Below are 20,013 nucleotides of genomic sequence, written 5' to 3' on the forward strand. Positions count from 1 at the left end.
TCCCCTTGAGATTCAGTATAAGATGTGGCGTTTTACTAAGATCTCACACTGACTTCTTGAAAGAATTTGAAATGTGATTGATTATGCACTGCTTCGTTTTATTTGCCTACACTCATACACGTTATAAAACATTTATTGGTTAGTAATCCACAATAAATTATTACACACTTACCTATTTGGGATAACACTTTGGAAAATTAAACAAAACTAAATATAAAAAATAAGACTTTATCCTGCTGTTAAGCCTGCTGTCGCGGCGACAGGCGATTCTTCTAAATGGCTAAAATACAGTTATCCAGAGCTTGAAGTAAGTAGTGCAATGAAAACAAACGAGAAAAGTGACATAATACTAACAGCCAATCCGATTCAACTATAATTTATTATTGACCAATTAACAAACAGGCTTGACGTTGATAACATTTTGATAGAATAAAATGAAAAAGAAAACGGAAAGATGCATTTATGTCATTTAGTGATTTTTGTAGATGCACGAGTGGTGAATGCACTTTGTTTGCTTTGTTATTTTGAGTGAGGTTGATGTTGATAGTAACAGTTCTTGTATTTAGAAACAAATTAAGTTGTGGGATCAAAGGCAGTCGTGCAAGTGCAAAATTCACGAAATGATCAAAACATAGTAAACAAGGGGTAAGTAGTTGTTGATTTGAAACTTTGTTGGCGGTTATGATAGTCAAAAATGTTTACTTCATACGAAAATACATCTAAATTAACGAAATGTTTATGTGATTGCTTGGTCAGTACTTCATTTAGTAACTTAAACTTATGATAACATTGTCACTGCAATGCTTACCCAAAAAATTATAATTTGATGAAAGCTTTGATTCATCAAAACATTTTTTTGGCATTATTGCTACTTATTTTTATATCCCTACTGCTTTATAAATGAAAAAAAGAAACAAATATGAGTGATGACTATAGATAAAGGTTTTGAACACAGTTATTTTTATTTATTTATTTTTCAATTCACCAAATACAAGGTTGCTGACACAATAACATGTAGCCTTAGATTAATGTAGCATGTATAAACTGCTGTCTTGGCTTTTGTATCTAGAACCATTCATCAGAATCAAAACTAGATTCGATGAAAGAAACATTGCTTATCTGAAACAATAACACCATGCCATGAGGGATACAAATACCTGCACTTTTTATGTGATTTTGCAATGACTCATTGTCATTGGTATGTAAATTGAGACAGGATATCATTCATCAACTTTCCATATCAAAACTTTGGGGGATTCACTGATTTATCACCTAATCATCTCATTTGTAAGAGATATTGCCTTAGTTCTCTTATAACCAGCCAGTTCTTTTTTCTTTTGTTTCAAATGTAATTTAATTTATAAATAACTTTAACCACACAATATTAATAAGGGAAGATGGTGAATCACTTGACCCATTGTTTAGATAAGGTAGTGGATCTTTTTTGCCAAATTCTGGATTAAATTTATTCATTAATTTGATAATGTACTCTGGTTAGTATAAAAACAGCATTTAAAAAATACCTAGGTATAAATTGTTATTATTTGAAGAAAAAGTTTTGTGGTATTTCAAATTTAACCATGTTCTAACTAACACTACTCACAGATTAAACTTTTTTCTATAGTAGGTATCAAATACTTTATGAGCTTTCAAATTACAGTGCTAACACTTCTTTAGTAAATAAAGCCACAAGATAACACAATAATAAACAACCCATAAAATGATAAATAACTTTCTAAAACACAATAAGATATTATAACATATTTGAACTTGTTAAAACTTGTTGTTTGTCATGCACTTGTTATTTTATTCATAACTACTGATAGCGTACTTTCAAGATAATATTAAGCTATAAAATCATACCACTTCAACTTTTTACAAATAATTGATTGGTCACTTTATCATTTTACCACATCCGGCAACAATTATCGTAGAGAACAATACAAAGGTAAGCTAACCTTGACCTAAAAATAGAAAAGGAATCAGGTCTGGGACTCTTACAGCATATAAATAATAATTGTGCATTGAAATTATGCAGTAAGTAAATAAATCTAGGAATTGAATGGCGAACACAGACTTATAGTCACATTCGCATAAGTGTGATTCTAAACTCTAAAATCTTTTTAATCATTGTAGTTACTGGCTAGATAGAACTAGCATCCAGACGTACCTACTAGCACAATATACTCCTACTAAAATAAGTTGTTCAAGATCAACGTTATTAGCCCATTATCTAGAAAACGAAACTGCATCAAGTATTTAAAACTTCAATAGAACTCATTTTATCGCAAAAATTCAAATTGACATTAAGGAACGACCATGATCTTAATCATGTAAGAAAAATCAATAATTTAAATTACTTTTCTTTCTCCTTTCCATCTTTTATCACGCAGGTAAACTTTCAATACTACGTGTTTAATACTCTGGTTATTGGCATCTCGCTATAATGATGAGTTTAATAAATAAATGACATTAATATCTTATTCGTAAAATGTGTTGTTTTGTCAGCCACAAAACTATTGTGTGATTATAATAAACAACTTGAAAAATCTAACTGCACACAATTTCCCGACTTAGGCAGTATGATTTTTTCAAATTGTTTATTTATAATTTAGTTTAATAAGCGACTCTAATCGCTAAGAAATTTTAATAAGTTATTGTGCGATTATAAGAACTTGTGTATTATTTCATTTATTTGATGTTTACTAATTTCCCAAAACTTCCCAATTAATAGCGGCCTTGGCCGTCAGAGGCCATAGCGCGGTCAACGGCACTCTTCTCGTATTTTTGACGTGTTTGACTATTTATTATGTAGGTGGCACTAATACGCAAGGTCGCGCAATGTTAAGAATTACTCAGTTTGAATCTTAATCTCCAGCCACACTAATGTTTCGGTATTTTTAGAGCCATTTAAAACTTCGGTTTAAAAAGTCAAGTGGTCTTTTAGTAGCAGCGGTCATTTCAAGTGCGTGTTCTATTTTTTATTCAAGGTAACGTTTGATTTCTATGCCCTTAGCGAGTTTTATGGAAAACACCAACATACTAGAAACATCGTTCTGTTTTATTTACATACTTTCCAATCCTGATAATGCGACTCACTTCACTTACCATTCAGTAAAATACGCATTACTATTATTTTCTATAGTCATTAAGTTATTATCTACATTTGGATCCATTTAGACAAATAGTCTGTTGAAGCGCTTAGCTAATTCCCTTTGCTGCCCTTTAATGCCATGCTTTCGCGATCGTTGTGTTCGTAAATTATTATAAATATTCAATATTGCCGAGACTTGCAGAGACGTGAATTGCACTAACGCCTATGGACGGACAGACCTTAACAGGCAGCATTGTTTGTGATAGGAGTCAGTGCAAGATAAGAATTAGCGACTTGTAAACGCTTATCACTGGGAGCAGCATCAAAATTGAGCTTTATTTCTAAACATTACTCTCCATTATACTGTTGTTTACATGTAACAGTGTACTTTTACATTACACGTGAATGTTCCTGGTAAATGAGCGCTTTTACATCTAGGGATCGAAGCATATTCCAATTATGTAAAGACGACAGCACATCAGACCAAACATTTTTGTTGCAATATCGCCTCTATTAGTGTACTTATGAAGCCACAGCTTGACGTGCTATCGTCGTCTGTATATGACTATTCCCATCTATCCCCTTCACCGCTGCAACTCCTGTGTAGCCAGGATCTGCAGCTTTACCGCCAATAAAAACCCAACCTGTGAAGGTCAAGTTTCGTACTCGTTTCAGCCGAAAGACGTCCACTGCTGGACAAAGGCCTCCCCCAAGGATTTCCACAAAGACCTGTCCAAGGCCCACTCGCATCCAGGCACCTCCCGCGACCTTCACCAGATCGTCGGTCCACCTAGTGGGAGGCCTGCCCACGCTACGTCTTCCGGCTCGTGGTCGCCACTCAAGAAAAAGGTCAAGTTTATCCCGCGGGAAAGTTAAACTCCCATTGGACCCGCAACATTGTTTTCTACGTAGATCACGATGTGTAATTTAAATATTTTTCCAGATGCCACAAAGGCGCAAACAAACACGATGGACAACAAGAAAAGGCAGCTGCTTCAGCGCTACCAGCTCGACATCGTAAAGGATCTGGATGTCGAGTTCATCGTCGACGCTCTCTTCGCCAAGCAAGTGATCACGGGCCATGAGTTCGACGAGATAATCAACCGGGTATGGAGCCATCGCTTATTTAAATTTATTTGAAATGACACAGATCCAAACCATGATATTTTTAATGTAGGTGCCTAGATGTCGTCAAAATCACACTCAACTAACTAACGTTGGATTACCGTTATGTGAATCACCACAACAAGCAAGAGATAAGTCTCTTGCTAATGGTAATGGTACAAAAACCATCCTAACAACTTTATACCTATATTCGTCATATGATCGGACTGTGACGAACTTAAACCTATACCAATACCGGCAGAAATTATAGCTATACATACGAATTACGAATAGTTGAAAAATTGTAACAGGTGTAACATCTGAGACGTTTATATTTGAGGTGCTTTTTCACTGGGAGTTATGCGTATACAAACAAGTCTTTTAGCTTTACGTCAAAGCATAACGCTCAGAATCTAATCCAGTAGGTACCTACATATTGTTACATTCTCGTGATTCGCCCCGGTGGAAGAACACCTTTAGATTTTCCATCAGAATAATCAGACCAACTATGGTCAGTTATTCGTTACAGATAGTAACACGCAAGCACGCTATGATTTGCGACATACTTATTCAAATGAGATGAAACATCATTACCTAAATTGACTTCAACTACTCACAAGTAGATTGTTTGTCAAACTATTTTTAACGGCTGTTATCAGGCAAGTTTAGAAGAAATTAAGCTTTAAATAAATCATATTACCTATCTGTTATTACACTTGCAACGTCAGTTATCAATAACACGTAATATCATTATCTCCATCCATACCCAATTCGTAGGATTGAATTAACACTGACCATATCTGTGACGTATCCTTATTAGTCATAGTTCTAATATCATAAATCCTTGTCGAAGTATTTAGGAGGAGAGTCCAAATGACAATCGTAGGCTTTTCTATTCCATTTCACTGTTTGCGTAACTGTTAGTTTACCTTGTGCTCTATTTATCTTTAAGTGCATGGTAATTGGTCTGCGTCCTTCTGTTATAACAACTTTGTGACATTAGCTCACACACACAAAAGATAATGCGACCTTTTATGTCAATTGCTGTACATTGCAGAAAAGTCGGAAAGACCGCGCGAGGTATATAGTTGACTACTTACTGGCGTATGGCACCAACAGTACGTTCGAGGCGTTTGTCGACTGCCTGGCTAAGGACTACGATTGGCTCTGGAAGAAACTGGTGGTGGAAAACAACGAGCCAATGCTAAACGAAAGCTTTGAGGACAGCCTGAGCCGTGGCGATGTCCCGAGGCTGCCTATGCACTACGTCAGGAGGACGTCTTTGGTAAATATCTTTTAAAATATAAATTCTTGATTATTAGTTTTCGCATGTCTTTATTTACATACTTCGCAAAACGATTTCGTTTTTTAACACCTTCCTTTCTTACTTTACCACGGTCATCCTTTCTTACTTTACCAAATCATCAAATTCGGCTAGTGAAAAAAGGTCTTAACACAATACAGTAGAACGCCGATTATCCGAACGCCGATTAACCGAATCGCCAATTATCCGAATCGGTCCTAAGCGTAATATAAAAAATTTAAACCAAGTAATTTTTATTTTGTTTTGTTGTAACAAGTTGGAACTCGCAGGAGTCTAGATATATTTCAACCGAGCGTTGTTGCAGAACTGTAAACACAGTTAATAATGTTTATTTTATGTGTGACAGTTCGTTTTAAACACGCTTTTTCCTTATTACCAGTCTATGTCCGATTATCCGAATTTTCGATTATCCGAATCGACCCCGGTCCCAATTAATTCGGATAATCGGCGTTCTACTGTATTATCGTTTTTAAGCCGTTGGATAACACTGCACAACAAAATTGCAACTTTTGGCTGATGATTGACTTTCATTACATGATGTTTACTAATTTGACGTCGCTGATTCTTAATCTGCCGTCCATTTTTTCGTAGCAGCTCTTGTTTACGTGTTATAGCTTTCACTCAAAAATTGCTAAATTTCAGTCTTAATTCGCCGACAGTTCAAAAAGTACTATGTTTTCTTTATATAATTTAATATGGTAGCATTAAGAAGTGTTTGTGTGATTGATCTAAATCAACTTTGTTTCATTTGCGGAGAGGATATGTTTAAATAATCCGTTTAAATGTGACAAAGTTCGTAAAATTGGCTTACTGCACGGCATGTCTGGCTCTGGAAAGACTTCAGCGGTGATCAGCGTCCTCCGCGATAACTCCGAACTTATCACCAACAACTTCAACGGGGTTGTATTCTGGCTCAACCTGGCAAACTGCAAGACTGAAGATGACGTCATTGCACAGCAAAATAAGTAAGTAATTTCTGGTCTTTTCAACCCTAAGAAGTCACCTGAACCTCATGTTGATACTTCACATGAGGATTTTGAGGCGAAAACTGTCAGTGTGGTAGAGACTTTGAATGTGACCCGAAATTTTCAAAACCATGTAGCCAAGATGGTTTACACGATCGTTTTAGAGATTTAGGATCTTCAAGTCTTCCGAAAAGACATGGATTGAGTTATTTAGGCATTTTAATTTTTTTTTTGGAAAATCCGAAAAAATCTTACTATTCTTACACATCGAACAACGTATGAGTCACTTACAAACATGTTTTTTTGGTTGGATGTAAGATAAACATCGAATTACACTCTCTTCGCAATCACCTGAACAATTTTATCACAACTCTTAAGGATCTAAGTGAAGTTCATGGCGAGCAAATCCACCAGGGCCTTCGTCCGATAGAGGGACGCTATCAGGGCCACTGGAATGCACACATGATGGCTGACTGCTGTTGAATCATTCAGAAGAGCTGTCTGCCTTCAGCATCAGCAATGAAATCAAATAAAAGATAGTTTTTTCAACTTAACAACTTCATAAAATAGGATCATCTCTAAAAAAAGAGTGTTTTTTTACAAAAAGACCCAAGTGTCATATTTTTTTAACCAGAGCTGATACAGATATTTCAATCACAGATTTGAAATCGTCATTAAAAATTGGACTAATATCATGTAACATAACCCAATCATCAGAAATGCTGTTGTGCAGTGTAATTAATCGAAGTAGTTTTTTTCTGTAACTTTTATTTTAGCTGAGTAAACAATCAAACTTCCTACTTAAATTATTTGCAATGCAAAAGCTCATGTAAAATAAATTTAGAAATAAAGTGTCCTTAATCGCATATGAAACTTACCACAGGAAAAAGAAATAGAAACAAGATTGATTGTCCTTGCCCGGCACAAGATCCTGGCCCTGCACGGCATGTCTGGCTCTNCAGCGGTAATCAGTGTCCTCCGTGACAACTCCGAACTTATCACTAAGGCCTCAGCCTCGAGTTTAGCGGGCAGCGGGGCGGGAGCGGCGGCGGCGCTGGAGCGGGGTGGGCAACGCAGACCCGTTCTCGAAACAAGCGGGCAGCTCGCGCGGCGCTTTAGCGGCGAAATGTTGTGTTAGGGGTTGTGTTGTCGAGATATTAGTTTTTATTCGCAAACGAAATGTTTGAACAACGGCGACAATTTTATTTCGATTCAAATTTATTCCTAACGCTCGATTTATTGTGGGCAAAAGAAGGAGTGCCCGAGAAGAAGCCCGCTCGTTGCCCGCTCAAGCGCCGCTGCCCGCGCCGCCGCCGCTCCCGCCCCGCTGCCCGCTAAACTCGAGGCTGAGGCCTAACAACTTCAACGGAGTTGTATTCTGGCTCAACCTGGCAAACTGGAAGACTGAAGATGACGTCATTGCACAGCAAAATAAGTAAGTAATTTCTGACTCTGCACGGCATGTCTGGCTCTAGGAAGACTTCCGCAGTGATCAGCGTCCTCCGCGATAACTCCGAACTTATCACCAACAACTTCAACGGAGTTGTATTCTGGCTCAATCTGGCAAAATGTAAGACGAAATATGACGTCATAGCACAGCAAAATAAGTGAGTAATTCTCATCTATAGTCGAAGTGTATCGTTGATTAGGATGCACTAATTATAGCCTGACCAGGAACNCATTTCTGGCCCTGCACGGCATGTCTGGATCTAGGAAGACTTCAGCGGTGATCAGCGTCCTCCGCGATAACTCCGAACTTATCACCAACAACTTCAACGGAGTTATATTCTGGCTCAATCTGGCAAAATGTAAGACGAAATATGACGTCATAGCACAGCAAAATAAGTGAGTAATTCTCATCTATATTCGAAGTGTATCGTTGATTAGGATCCACTAATTATGTAGAATAAGGTGATGGTTCAATTAAATGGCTATGTCTCATTTAATATCTTGGGTTTACCCTGGTTTTGAAACCAGCTTCAGCAAACATTTACACGTAAAATCACAGTAATTGTTTAACTAATGAGGAAAATGCCTTGCTTTTATTTGAAATTAATTTTCAAGGTCTCAAATCCAAGCTGTAATTTAAACTCATTTTGGTTTGTTCTTCTATTTGTAGTTTATTAGTAATATCAGTACTTAGATAATTATTCTATTCAAGTCCAATACATTATCCTAAATCTGTGAGTCATCATGGTGTTTCCAATACACGAAATAAAGAATCGTCCAAATATGTATAAATAGTGTGGGAGTGAAATATTGTCCACGATTGTTCAATCATCGTTATGTATTGCGCGTAGTATTCGGTATTCCAGCTCGAAACTTGTTTGTAGGCAATGATAATACGATGCATGTGCCAAATTTAGCTGTGTAAACAAGTTTTGAAGATATTATGAAAGTAAGACACTGGTTTCAACCGGTAGCAAACAAAAATATCAAGCTACTAGCGGCCGCCCGCGACTTCGTACGCGTGAATCCCGTTTTTCCCGCTAATTCCCGTTCCCGTGGGAATTTCGGGAATTCCTTTCTTAGTGCACCTCTACGGTACCTAAGCTACGTCCCTTCCAAATTTCAAGTGCCTACGTTTAGCCGTTTAGGCTGTGCGTTGATCTGTCAGTCAGTCAGTCAGTTTCTCCTTTTATATATTTAAATGATAATATTAACAAAAGTTTTTAAACTAAACATAAGTGATTGAGTTCTGTCGTGTGATTCGCCTACACGCCTCCCAAAGTACTAATGAAGCTAATTTTCTGAAGTAGACAGTAATTTATCATTCGCTGAGCCATTCCTAAAAATATCTTGATCCCACTACCAATTTGGTCTGTTATGGGGTAATAAATAAAGGTTGTATAAAATAAAACTGTTTAAATCCTTGGTGGGGCATTCGTCGAAGTATAACATACTAGCTTTCCGGCCGCGGCTTTGCCTGCATGAAATTTTATATTAATTTATCATTCGCTGAGCCATTCCTAAAAATATCTTGATCCCACTACCAATTTGGTCTGTTATGGGTAATAAATAAAGGTTGTATAAAATAAAACTGTTTAAATCCTTGGTGGGGCATTTGTCGAAGTATAACATACTAGCTTTCCGGCCGCGGCTTTGCCTGCATGAAATTTTATGTCACAGAAAAATTATCGCGCGCGTTCCTCAATTCGTCCCGTTCAAAAACCAAAATAAAAACTATCCTATGTCCTTTTCTGGGACTCAAACTATTTCCATGCCAAATTTCATCAAAAATCGGTTTAGCAGTTTAGGCGTGAAAGCGACACAGGCAGAGTTGCTTTCGCATTTTTATTATTAGTAAGAATATCGGAAAATATGTTGAACCTTCCTATCAAGAACTAAAATGATAAAACTAATTTCTGATTCGTGAAGTATAAAATGCATATCTTTTGCCAACAGATTATACCGAAGGGCATCGTCGATATACACTCGCACCTCACACATGAACTCCACAATGTCAATGTCAAGTTTAGGGTCAAACATGGACTCGCACTCCCTGTCCAGTTACGAGTGGACCTGGTTAGAACTGAGGGACAGGTTGAAGTCGCAGTTCTCGGAACAGGTTCTCAAGGAAGCCCTGTTGGTGCTAGATGAGGTCAATGAGAAACTTTGCGTCGAAGCGTTCGATATCGGATGCAAGATATTAGTAACGACCCGAGACTCCGAGGTCGTTTCCAGTTTTCAGCCGCTGATTATCAAGGTAAGTGAATGATTCATTCAAGCAGCGTATATTCTATTTGCTTGTTTATATTGAGTTGATATTTTTATCTATCACAATATTTTTAGTATAATTTTACTTATCAGCCACTGTACGGTAAATAACTGCTCAAATGTTACCGTTATGTGTGTAAAAAGTTTATCATTTGAGCGATGAGTAAGATATCACTATTGCCATATAGCGTGCACGAGGCTTGATCTATACGTGCGTATTTGTATGAGACCATGTAGAAGACCGATTCTCCGGCCAAATCATTCTAATATCACTGCATGGCTGTATGACTTTACCCTACCACGATTTACAATCCAAATATCTAGCCTAAAATGTCTTTACAAGCATTATGAAATACTATATCTGTCAACACTGTACGATTGGTTTGTGACAACATTTTATTCACTGGCTACTCAATATTCAAACACAGGTATTATGTGGTCATTCCCGCATTGTTCAATTTGCATTTGATTCGATAATGCCTGAGGGTCGAGTCAAGGAGATTTGCGCGGGCATCACTCCAATGAGTTTATGTACGCACTTCCACAACTGTTCACTTTAAACAACTTCATATGATGATACCAGCAATTGGCATGAATTTCAAATGTCAATTTCTCTTAGGCCCGGTTTCCACCAAGACGGAGTGGAACGGAAAATTAATGTTTTAAATAACTAATCAGATTTCATTCTGTCAATTTCATTAAATCTGAACGACATCTGATTGGTTGTTCAAAACATTTCTCCGCTCCTCTCTACCTTTGTGGAAACCGGGCCTCAGTTGTATTTCAAAACAAACATGTTGTAATGTGTCTTAGTCTTAATAAGTCAATGCTTACTTAAAAATTTAAAATGTTACTTAAATAATACAATATTGCCATGTTAATCACAACTGTATGATAACATTTCTTATTTTTAGGTAGAAAACAGTCTCAAAGAAGAAGAAACCTTAAAGCTGCTGGCTTCGTATGTGGATCTAGACGTCTCACAGTTGCCCAGACAAGCCAAGAAGTTCCATGATGCGTGCAAAGGCAGCCCTTTTAACATCGGTCTAATCGGGGCCCAACTAGCCGAAGACAAAGAGAGACTGATCCATGATCATAAACGGTGGAACTATTATTTGAAACAGCTCGAAAAAAAGGACTTCCTATAGTAAGTATTTCACATAACTTTCATTATAAACGATCTCCATAAACAAGTATTTTTCTACGCAGTATTGACTACTGTATTTATTTATTTAGCTTGAAACCTATCACAGTGAGCACTGTTATCTTCTTACTCATTTCTGTATAATTAATTTAGTCCTGCTGTTTTTACATTGTATATTCTCCAACACTGCATTGAAATGTCCTTCATATATCTATCACATTCACATTTGAGTAGGTTGTCTATGAAAACATTCATATTTTTTCTATTGTCACCTATCCAGAATTTCAGTCTATAGTCTTACACATCATCAACATTAAATGGCTGAGTAAACTAATATCTTCTGCTATTTTTAATCCTCTAGAAAATATTTCTTTCTTTTACCATGGAATGCTTTGGTAAGTGAGAGAGATAATTATAAATCTTCGTTTTTTACACTACTTATTACCTCACTTCCATGTCTGTGTATTAGTGCCACTCTGTCAAAAAATTTAGTTATTAATAAATTAGGCATGCACCAGACATAACATTCCACTCCTAAAATTTAATTGCACATAGTCATGTAGATATAATCATTATTCACAGCTTGTTGAGGCATAACGACAACCAAATGAAAACAATAGAGGTCTGCATAAACTCATTGCAACCAAACATTCTACCACTTTTCAAAATGCTAGCCATCTTGCCAGATAACGTTAAAGTATCCGTTAGAGTTCTATCCAAACTCTGGAATAAGGAGACGAGCGATGTCGAAATGATCATGAGGAAACTCCGTGTCAAATCTCTCATTATAGAAATTTACGATCACGATCAGAGGAACTACATGTATGAAGTTCACGACCTTATTATGACGTACTTAAAAGGCACATTATTGAGTGATGAAGACAAAAAGAAATTGCATAGCGATTTTCTGAAAAGCTACCAGTATGATGTGAATAAGCAGCTGCCTGTTGAAATAACGGACGATGGTTACATAGCGTTTTACATCGGCTACCACATATTGAACACGAAGAATCTCAACAACAGATGGTCGTTGTTCAACAAGTTGTATTTGGATCTGAAGTTTCTTGGCAACAAAGTGAGGCTCACGGGACCTGCGGACGTGATATTGGACTTACAAAAGTATGAAACGCAAATAGTAAACGATGTGAGTATAATGAAGACGTACTATGACGCATGCGCCATTATCGGCTCGCTAATTAGTTCAAACCATTTTTGTGGTTTAGATTTTTTCATTCAAACCATTGTTATTTGTTTACCTTGTAACATTATTATTTTAATTAGTTCATATTACTATTCATTATCTAACATTAAAATACTATTTAGACCAATTTCTCAATCCCTAAAATCTTTTAAAAAAATGCTGCGCTCAAATAAAACACAGTTACTTAATACATCTTTGACTATAAATAATGACTTTCCCATACATGTGCGTTGTAATATTTACCATTGAGTGTTATCAATAAGGATAAACACAATTATAATTTAATAACATAAAATGTTGTGTTTATCTTCATAAAATTAATTTTCGCACGGCTTGCAAATGAGACGCAAATAGTCAATTGGTATTATCACATTCAGTGAATCACATTATTTTGGTCTATGTTTTATTAAAATGATCACAAAGACAGCTGTCTGGTGGTACTTACACTGCAACACCATCTACGGTTGTGGGTTCGAATCTTGCAGCTGCAAAATTAATGTAATGTGGTGCATTTATTTATATCTAGAATCATTAACGTTAATAGTATTTCATTATACATAATAACATGAATCAACTAAAGCATGTTTTTGTTATCAAGACTCCATATTTCAAGCTCTTCATAGGAAGTTAGAATTAACATATTTATTTGAATCATATAATAATAATTATATTAAAAAGAGGCTCCAGTATGTGCAATGCTTTGTAACCGTTTTAACCAAACTTTTTTAAAATACAGTTGTTTTTTGCAGACCCTTGATAGGGACCTTCTTTGCAGCATCAGAGCGTACATCAGTACCCATGGCATAGACTTGTACCGGTACCCTAGTACCGACATAGTTCAAAGTATACTGCAGCACGAGTCGACTGGCATTCTTTACACAAAGGCCTGGGATTTGGCTCGGCAAAGCGTCGCGAAGAAGGAACTGTACTTCGAATTCTTGTAAGTAAATAGATAAATAAATCTTTGGACAATTTCACCAAAGTAAGCAACTTAATGCTTGTGTTATGGGTGCTAGCTTAACGGTTAGATAACACTATTGTACACCACATAAAACAAGAAAAGAAAGGAATTAAGAAAAAAGGTGTGAAGAGCTATAAAGCGATCTCTTCCAGACAATCTATAGGACAGTTGAGTAATGTCGAATTACTGATGCTAACTTTTTGATTAGATAACAAAAAATCCTAAATTTGTATTGGTTGAAAATTAATCTTGAATCTATCTCAAAGTTAATCTGCAGCTCATTATATGTAAATGGGTAAACAAATCAACACAAAACCTATCTTAACTCAGTCTCCTCAAATAAAGCGAGTCCCTAACTACCTATATTCATTAGTATCTTTACGCTAACACAGTTCACTGTGCAGGGTATCTCACTCCTTCAAAATGTGTTTCCGAAAAGCCTAAAATACTTATGGTGTTAGAGGAATTTTATTCTTAATACTAAATTCTTAATTGAGTTTACTCATTGAGTGGATGCCGGGTATGCAACTCAATGCATTTTTACCGCCGAAAAAGAAAATTTGTTGCGCCAGAGAAGTTAAAGTTGACTCAAGAAAATTTCCCGAGTTACGTGTCATACTTATACAATAGCGTGCTCAGAGTGTGGTTTTACAAGCATTTTGTATGACATCTTGAAGAGACCCGCGCACGCGACTTGACAATGTAAATTACCGTAAACCGGTAATCAAGAAAATGACACATCTAAATATAAAATAAATATTGTTGGAAAACCGTGAGAACTTGTGGGTATTGTTACAGTGATAAAATATGTGTATCATCGTCTAATTGTTGTCTGCAAATCAAATAAAGTAAAAAAAAAACCTGACTGTTAAAAGTTATCTTAATCCATGTAATTTGACACTTACATAAGTATTAGGTACGGTTTTTCTTATATTTAAACGAAATGTAATTTTTTATTCAGCGACTCAAAACAAAATCAAGAAAATGATACAACACTAAAACTAAATAAAGTAGGTATTGTGCGTGTCACCGAAACAGTATCCACTCAACATCATGCCGAGGTGTCGTAAAAGAATACTTACTTCTATATTAATATCGTAGTACTCGTAGTTAATACTAATTTCACATAAATATGCATTTGATTTTAATCTACGATTATTTTTTCAGGCATGAACAAGATGTCGAAGAAATAAAACACTCTACCATTGACGTGAAAGAGAATATCTCAGCCGTGTGCTTTCTCGGCGACTACGTGCTTGTTGGTACTTTTACTGGGCTTGTAAAGGTAAGGATACACTATAATTTGAAAGTATAATGTTAGAAATAAAAACTTAATTGTAACACACTGATTGATTCACTCTCACTTTTGATATACATTTTTTGTTGTGGAAATTGACTTAATTTGTGTAATTATGTCACCTACACTTAATTTATATGTTATTAGTTTTCTTCAAACAAACAAAACATAAATCTGGAACCAAAACTTTTAAGTTTAATCATCATAGCAAACCTTCTTCATGTGTAATTGAAAAAAACTGGAAGTGCTATTGTCCACTGCGCGTAGCGTACTTGACGCGTACGCATCATTGCAGGCAGTGTACTCATTTTCCATGTAGCACGTAACGTAACTAACCTTTAAGTGAGTACCCTGCTGTACCTGCTTGCAGCTTACATACAAACATTTTTTTTTACTTATGACTTCATAAATAAGTAATCATTTTAACAAATCGTTCAAACGTATTCGTTGATTTCTCTTTTCGTTGTAATTAACTTGACTTGCTGTTGTTTATTTTGAAATCGATTCTATTACCGTCTTGTTTGAAGCAAACTATCACAGTGTTAGTTTTAACAAACACCGTACTGACTTGTTGTGCACCACACTTACAGTTCTTCCATATACCCACTAACAAACTAAAGAAAGAGCTGAACGGATCAGAGTATGGTATCAAATGGATTGGTGCATGCCCCATGAATCCGCCGCAAGTGGCGGCGCTGTCTTTTGACGGCGTCATCAAGATGTGGTTCATTGATGACGTCGAGAGGGAGGAGACTGATGACGTCATTGATGAAGGTTTGTGCACTTACAGATAGACTATTCTTCACTTCGTATTTTAAGTTTGATTATTATGCTGAGTTTCTTTTTCGTCCTGTTGTCCGGCTGTGTCAAAATAATATAAGAAACTACTATTTATGTTTTCTTTAATGTATGAAATATTAATGAAGTGTACATTTTCTGAACATGTCTAATAAGTATATGTATAGTCCAATTTGAAAGCTATTATCAAAAGAGGCACTGGTCCTGCAATGAGGGCTATCGTTTTTATACTTAACAGTTGGCACCCCTGGCGATTGACAGGACCTTACTCTACAGTGGCGCCATCTTGATGAGTACAAATGCGATAGTCCTCCTACCACTTTAGCGCTCACCAATTGGTGCCACTGTCTTCGCTACTAGCAAGTGACAGGACCTTACTCTACAGTGGCGCTAACTGGTAAGCGCTAAAACGATAGCCCTCATTCACTTAGAATAACTTGATACTCAATTGATATCGAAGTCTGTTTTATTCAGGCAGTTGACTTTGCGAAGGTTTACAAAATGTAATTCTTAAAAACTCTTATACAAACAATACCACAGCAAACCTACAATATCAGATGTTGATAGAATGCAGTGCGTACTCCCCCTAATATAATATTTACTATCTATACTCAAATATTTCCCATTATTTTCCAGAAAACGAAGAACTATACAACAACAACTGTCCAAGCAACTGCACGATACAGCCCAAGCTGGGTTTATTCCTGAACTGCCGCTGGGCCAACCATCACGAGGTGTTAATCGCGCACACAGCCAAGATGATTGTGCTTTACAACGTCGATGGGACGGTGCTAAAGGTGTTCGACAATTTTGACAGGTGAGTGGATAAATCGACAGTCGAAAACACATCCTGATTGACTATACTAAATAATAGAAAGGGTTAGGCCCTTTCTATAATTTAGTATCATCAATCTGAATAAATAGTGGTTCAGAACGCACTACTATGCCGAGAGGTCCCGGGTTCGATTCCCGGCCGGGCAGAAATTGAAATGATGAATTTTAATTTCTGTGACGGGTCTGGGTGTTACTATGTATAATATGTATGTACTTAAAAAAAAAAGTATATAATTTAGTTGCTTACTTTGGGGCTAGCTGGCGCTGTGTGAAATTGTCCAAAGATTTATTATTTATTATAAATAATTTGATTTGATTCATATTAAAACTTTCTCCCACCAATTCTCATCTTGGCGATATGTAAACTGTACTTTACATGACGTCTTAACAAACTTGAAGTTTAAAACGCAAAGGAATAAAACACAAATTCCTAATCTAGGTATAGGTCGCACAACGTAAGTTGAGGCGAACATACTCACACTGATGTAATATTTGAATTCAGGGGGCGTAGTGTGAGTTACATCAAACGCATTCGATATCGACTGCGTAAAAAAGGACATTAAATGTATCGGATTGTACAGCGCCCCTAGCGGAAACTTTCAAGAACTAAAATCTTCGTAATTGTATTTTTTTAACGCGCTCGCTAGTGACGTCGTTTGATGTAAACTCACACTAAGCCCTCTGAATACACAAATCAGTCAGAATACGCAAGACTTCGACGCCGTCACCTTATACAGAAATATTTGCTTGTGTTGATCGCCTCAACTCTTGCTGCGCGACCTATATTTATACATAACCATCTTCATAATGCATGTGTCATTCACAGGGACCAAGAGATACTATGTTGCGCTCCATGCAACTACGACAACTACTTGATCGCGGCTGTGGTCAGCAACGGCGCCAACTATCTGTTCGTCATCGACCAGACGAGCAAAGACAAGATCATGACCATAAAGGAAACTGGGCCGGTGCTCAACATCTTAGTTGTTCCAAGTTAGTCATTAAATCTAATGGCGCAAGTACACTATGAACTATGACCGAGACGAAGCGCTAGATCGTACACCGAAGTATGGGCGACACACGGGTGTGCGAAGAAGAAAGTAACTGAGACGGTGTTCACACTATTACGTCTCGGCCAATTTCCGGCATAGTATACTCGCGCCATTATCAATTAGCATGAAGAAATGTAATATGAAACTACAGCTTTATCACTTACAGTTTTTTGAAGCTTAATTCAAGCTCAAAATATGGCATGACCAAGCAATCATGTATTTACTAAATTAGTTATTAGCCCCAAACTAAAACGATATTTCTTACAGGTCACCACAAAACAATAAAAATCATCACCCTAAAAGCGAAAGAAATAACGCAACACCTGTATCAAATAAACTACCAAAGCAATACGTGTATGTGCAACAAGATCATTGAAGCCAAAGACGTGAAGGACAATCTTTTATTCTTGACCATAGTCGTTAACAAGATTGGCACTTTGCTGTTCGCTTCGACTGACGATAGCCGGGTCATCTGTATAGACTTGAAGACCAATTCACGCATATTTGACTTGGAAAATCGGAGGGGGTAAGAATTTTATTGATACTTTTAAAGAAGAAATATAACTGACGACAGCACATGAAACTAAACACGGTGTCTTATGTGGTTGTAACAGGGGCGATATTGCAACAAAAATGTAAGTCTGATGTGCTAGCGTCCGTATAACAAGAGGGGTAATGACAACTTATGTGCCTGTGGTTGAATGTGATAAGATTCACGCCCGTATTCACAAACATTACTATGAGGTCTCACAGTACGCGTGGACGCACAGGGTGACACACGAACCAATCACAGAGCTCTATTCAACGCTGTGGGTTCGATTTGCTGCTTTACTTAAGCAAGTAGGTAGTATCCCTCAAGGGAGTATATTGGGCCCTACCTTGTTTCTAATTTACATAAACGACTTGTGTTCGATGAAGTTAACTAATGGTAACATCCTATCTTTTGCGGACGACACATCACTGATTTTCAAGGGTGATACTTGGAGGGATACTTTTATTGCAGCGCAATCGGGTCTAAATGAAGTTCTTAAATGGCTAAAAGGCAATTTACTGACAATTAATACAGACAAAACTAAATATATAACATTCGGCATCCGCAAAGCGGCTCTTCCAGTGGATAAAAATCTGGCTCTTACAGCACATACTTGTATTGACACCTCTACATGTAACTGTAATAATCTTAAAAGTGCTACGAATATCAAATACTTAGGTGTTATCATTGACCAACATCTTAATTTTCGCTGCCACCTGGAACAGCTTTCTTCGAAAGCATACAAACTCACATATGTTTTTAAAATACTCCGCCACTTCGCCGATTTTGAGATAATTCGTTCAGTATATTATGCTCTATGTCAATCAGTGTTTGTTTATTGTATCTCTAGCTGGGGTGGCGCAGCCAAAACGGACCTAAAATCCCTAGAAGTTGCCCAAAGAGCCATTCTTAAAGTAGCGACCTTCAAACACTACCTTCATCCAACAAATGACCTATATAGGGAGTGGAGTGTACTCTCAATCCGACAGCTATTCATACTCCAAATAATATTAAAACAACACTCAAAAACATCTTATGACCCCAGGACACAACTAATTAGACGTAAAGATATTGTATGTACTCTTAAAGGGTTTAGAACAACTTTTGCCAAAAAATTCTTTTGCTTTTTGGGACCATATCTATATAACAAAATTAATCGTTTACTTAATATATATCCACTAACAAAAGTAGAATGCAAGAAACTTCTAACCGAATGGTTAATATCTAAAAATTACGAAGAAAGTGAGGCTTTTATTAAAACAATACAATAACTAACACATAACACACACCCACACACACACACACNTCTTATATAACATGTATTAATCTTGCATAATTACTGTAATATTTATCAAAATAACATAACATCTCTTCAGAAAAAAATATTGTATGTCCAAATCCGGGAATCTCACACTACACGGTCCGTGACATTTTGGACTTGTAACTTTTTTTAAATATTCTTCTAATAGTTTTATGATAAAAATGATATTGGGCCTAGTTAATAGAGGTATTTTACTTAGTAAATTAATATACAGTGCACTGATTTTCTTTAAAAACATATGCTATTCTTACATCTCACACAAAAATGCGTAAGAATAAGAATGGCCCTATTATTAAATTACTTTTGTTGAATTTTGAGAGAGTATAATAGTTTCTCTCAATTTTCTACGAGCAAACTTAGAGTCAGGTGAGATCACAGTCAAATACCTACCTTGCATCTGCATAAAAAATCTAGTCATGTTTATTTACCCATTTTGCGTAGTTTTCAACCGACTTCAAAAAAAAGGAGGAGGTTCTCAATTCGACCCGTATGTTTTTTTTTTCTATGTTTGTTACGCGATAACTCCGCCAATTATGAACCGATTTGAACAAATCTTTTTTCGGCGTATAGGTAATACCTCAAGGGTGGTCCCATTTAAATTTAATAATAGAAAAAACAACCCCCAAGGGTGGAAAATTGGGGATGAACTTTTTTATACGCAATATCTCC

The 20,013-nt window shown here is 36.6% G+C and overlaps 1 protein-coding gene across 1 annotated transcript; it reads left to right on the plus strand.

The window, feature by feature from the left end:
- The first annotated feature begins 467 nt into the window (after window positions 1–467).
- On the plus strand, window positions 468–18,021 carry LOC114357960 (apoptotic protease-activating factor 1-like). Its single transcript, XM_028311796.1, has 14 exons — window positions 468–645; window positions 4,038–4,201; window positions 5,256–5,483; window positions 7,371–7,442; window positions 8,196–8,332; window positions 9,893–10,193; window positions 11,119–11,351; window positions 11,931–12,492; window positions 13,299–13,489; window positions 14,678–14,795; window positions 15,398–15,581; window positions 16,242–16,422; window positions 17,266–17,432; window positions 17,759–18,021. Exons 2-14 carry the CDS (start codon window positions 4,064–4,066, stop codon window positions 18,019–18,021), a joined length of 2,775 nt encoding a protein of 924 aa, XP_028167597.1. The 5' UTR covers window positions 468–645; window positions 4,038–4,063.
- Window positions 18,022–20,013: the final 1,992 nt, after the last annotated feature.

This window comes from Ostrinia furnacalis, unplaced genomic scaffold (assembly GCF_004193835.3).
Source record: "Ostrinia furnacalis isolate ACB-3 unplaced genomic scaffold, ASM419383v2 OfSCF0267, whole genome shotgun sequence".
NCBI lineage: Eukaryota > Metazoa > Arthropoda > Insecta > Lepidoptera > Crambidae > Ostrinia > Ostrinia furnacalis.

Bases quoted from the DNA above. Each gene is read 5' to 3' on its own strand.
- LOC114357960 (XM_028311796.1), top strand. From the start codon at position 4,064: ATGGACAACAAGAAAAGGCAGCTGCTTCAGCGCTACCAGCTCGACATC. The intron at 5,484-7,370 runs GTAAATATCTTT...AACTTACCACAG, and splicing joins ACGTCAGGAGGACGTCTTTG to GAAAAAGAAATAGAAACAAG. The intron at 14,796-15,397 runs GTAAGGATACAC...CCACACTTACAG, and splicing joins CTTTTACTGGGCTTGTAAAG to TTCTTCCATATACCCACTAA.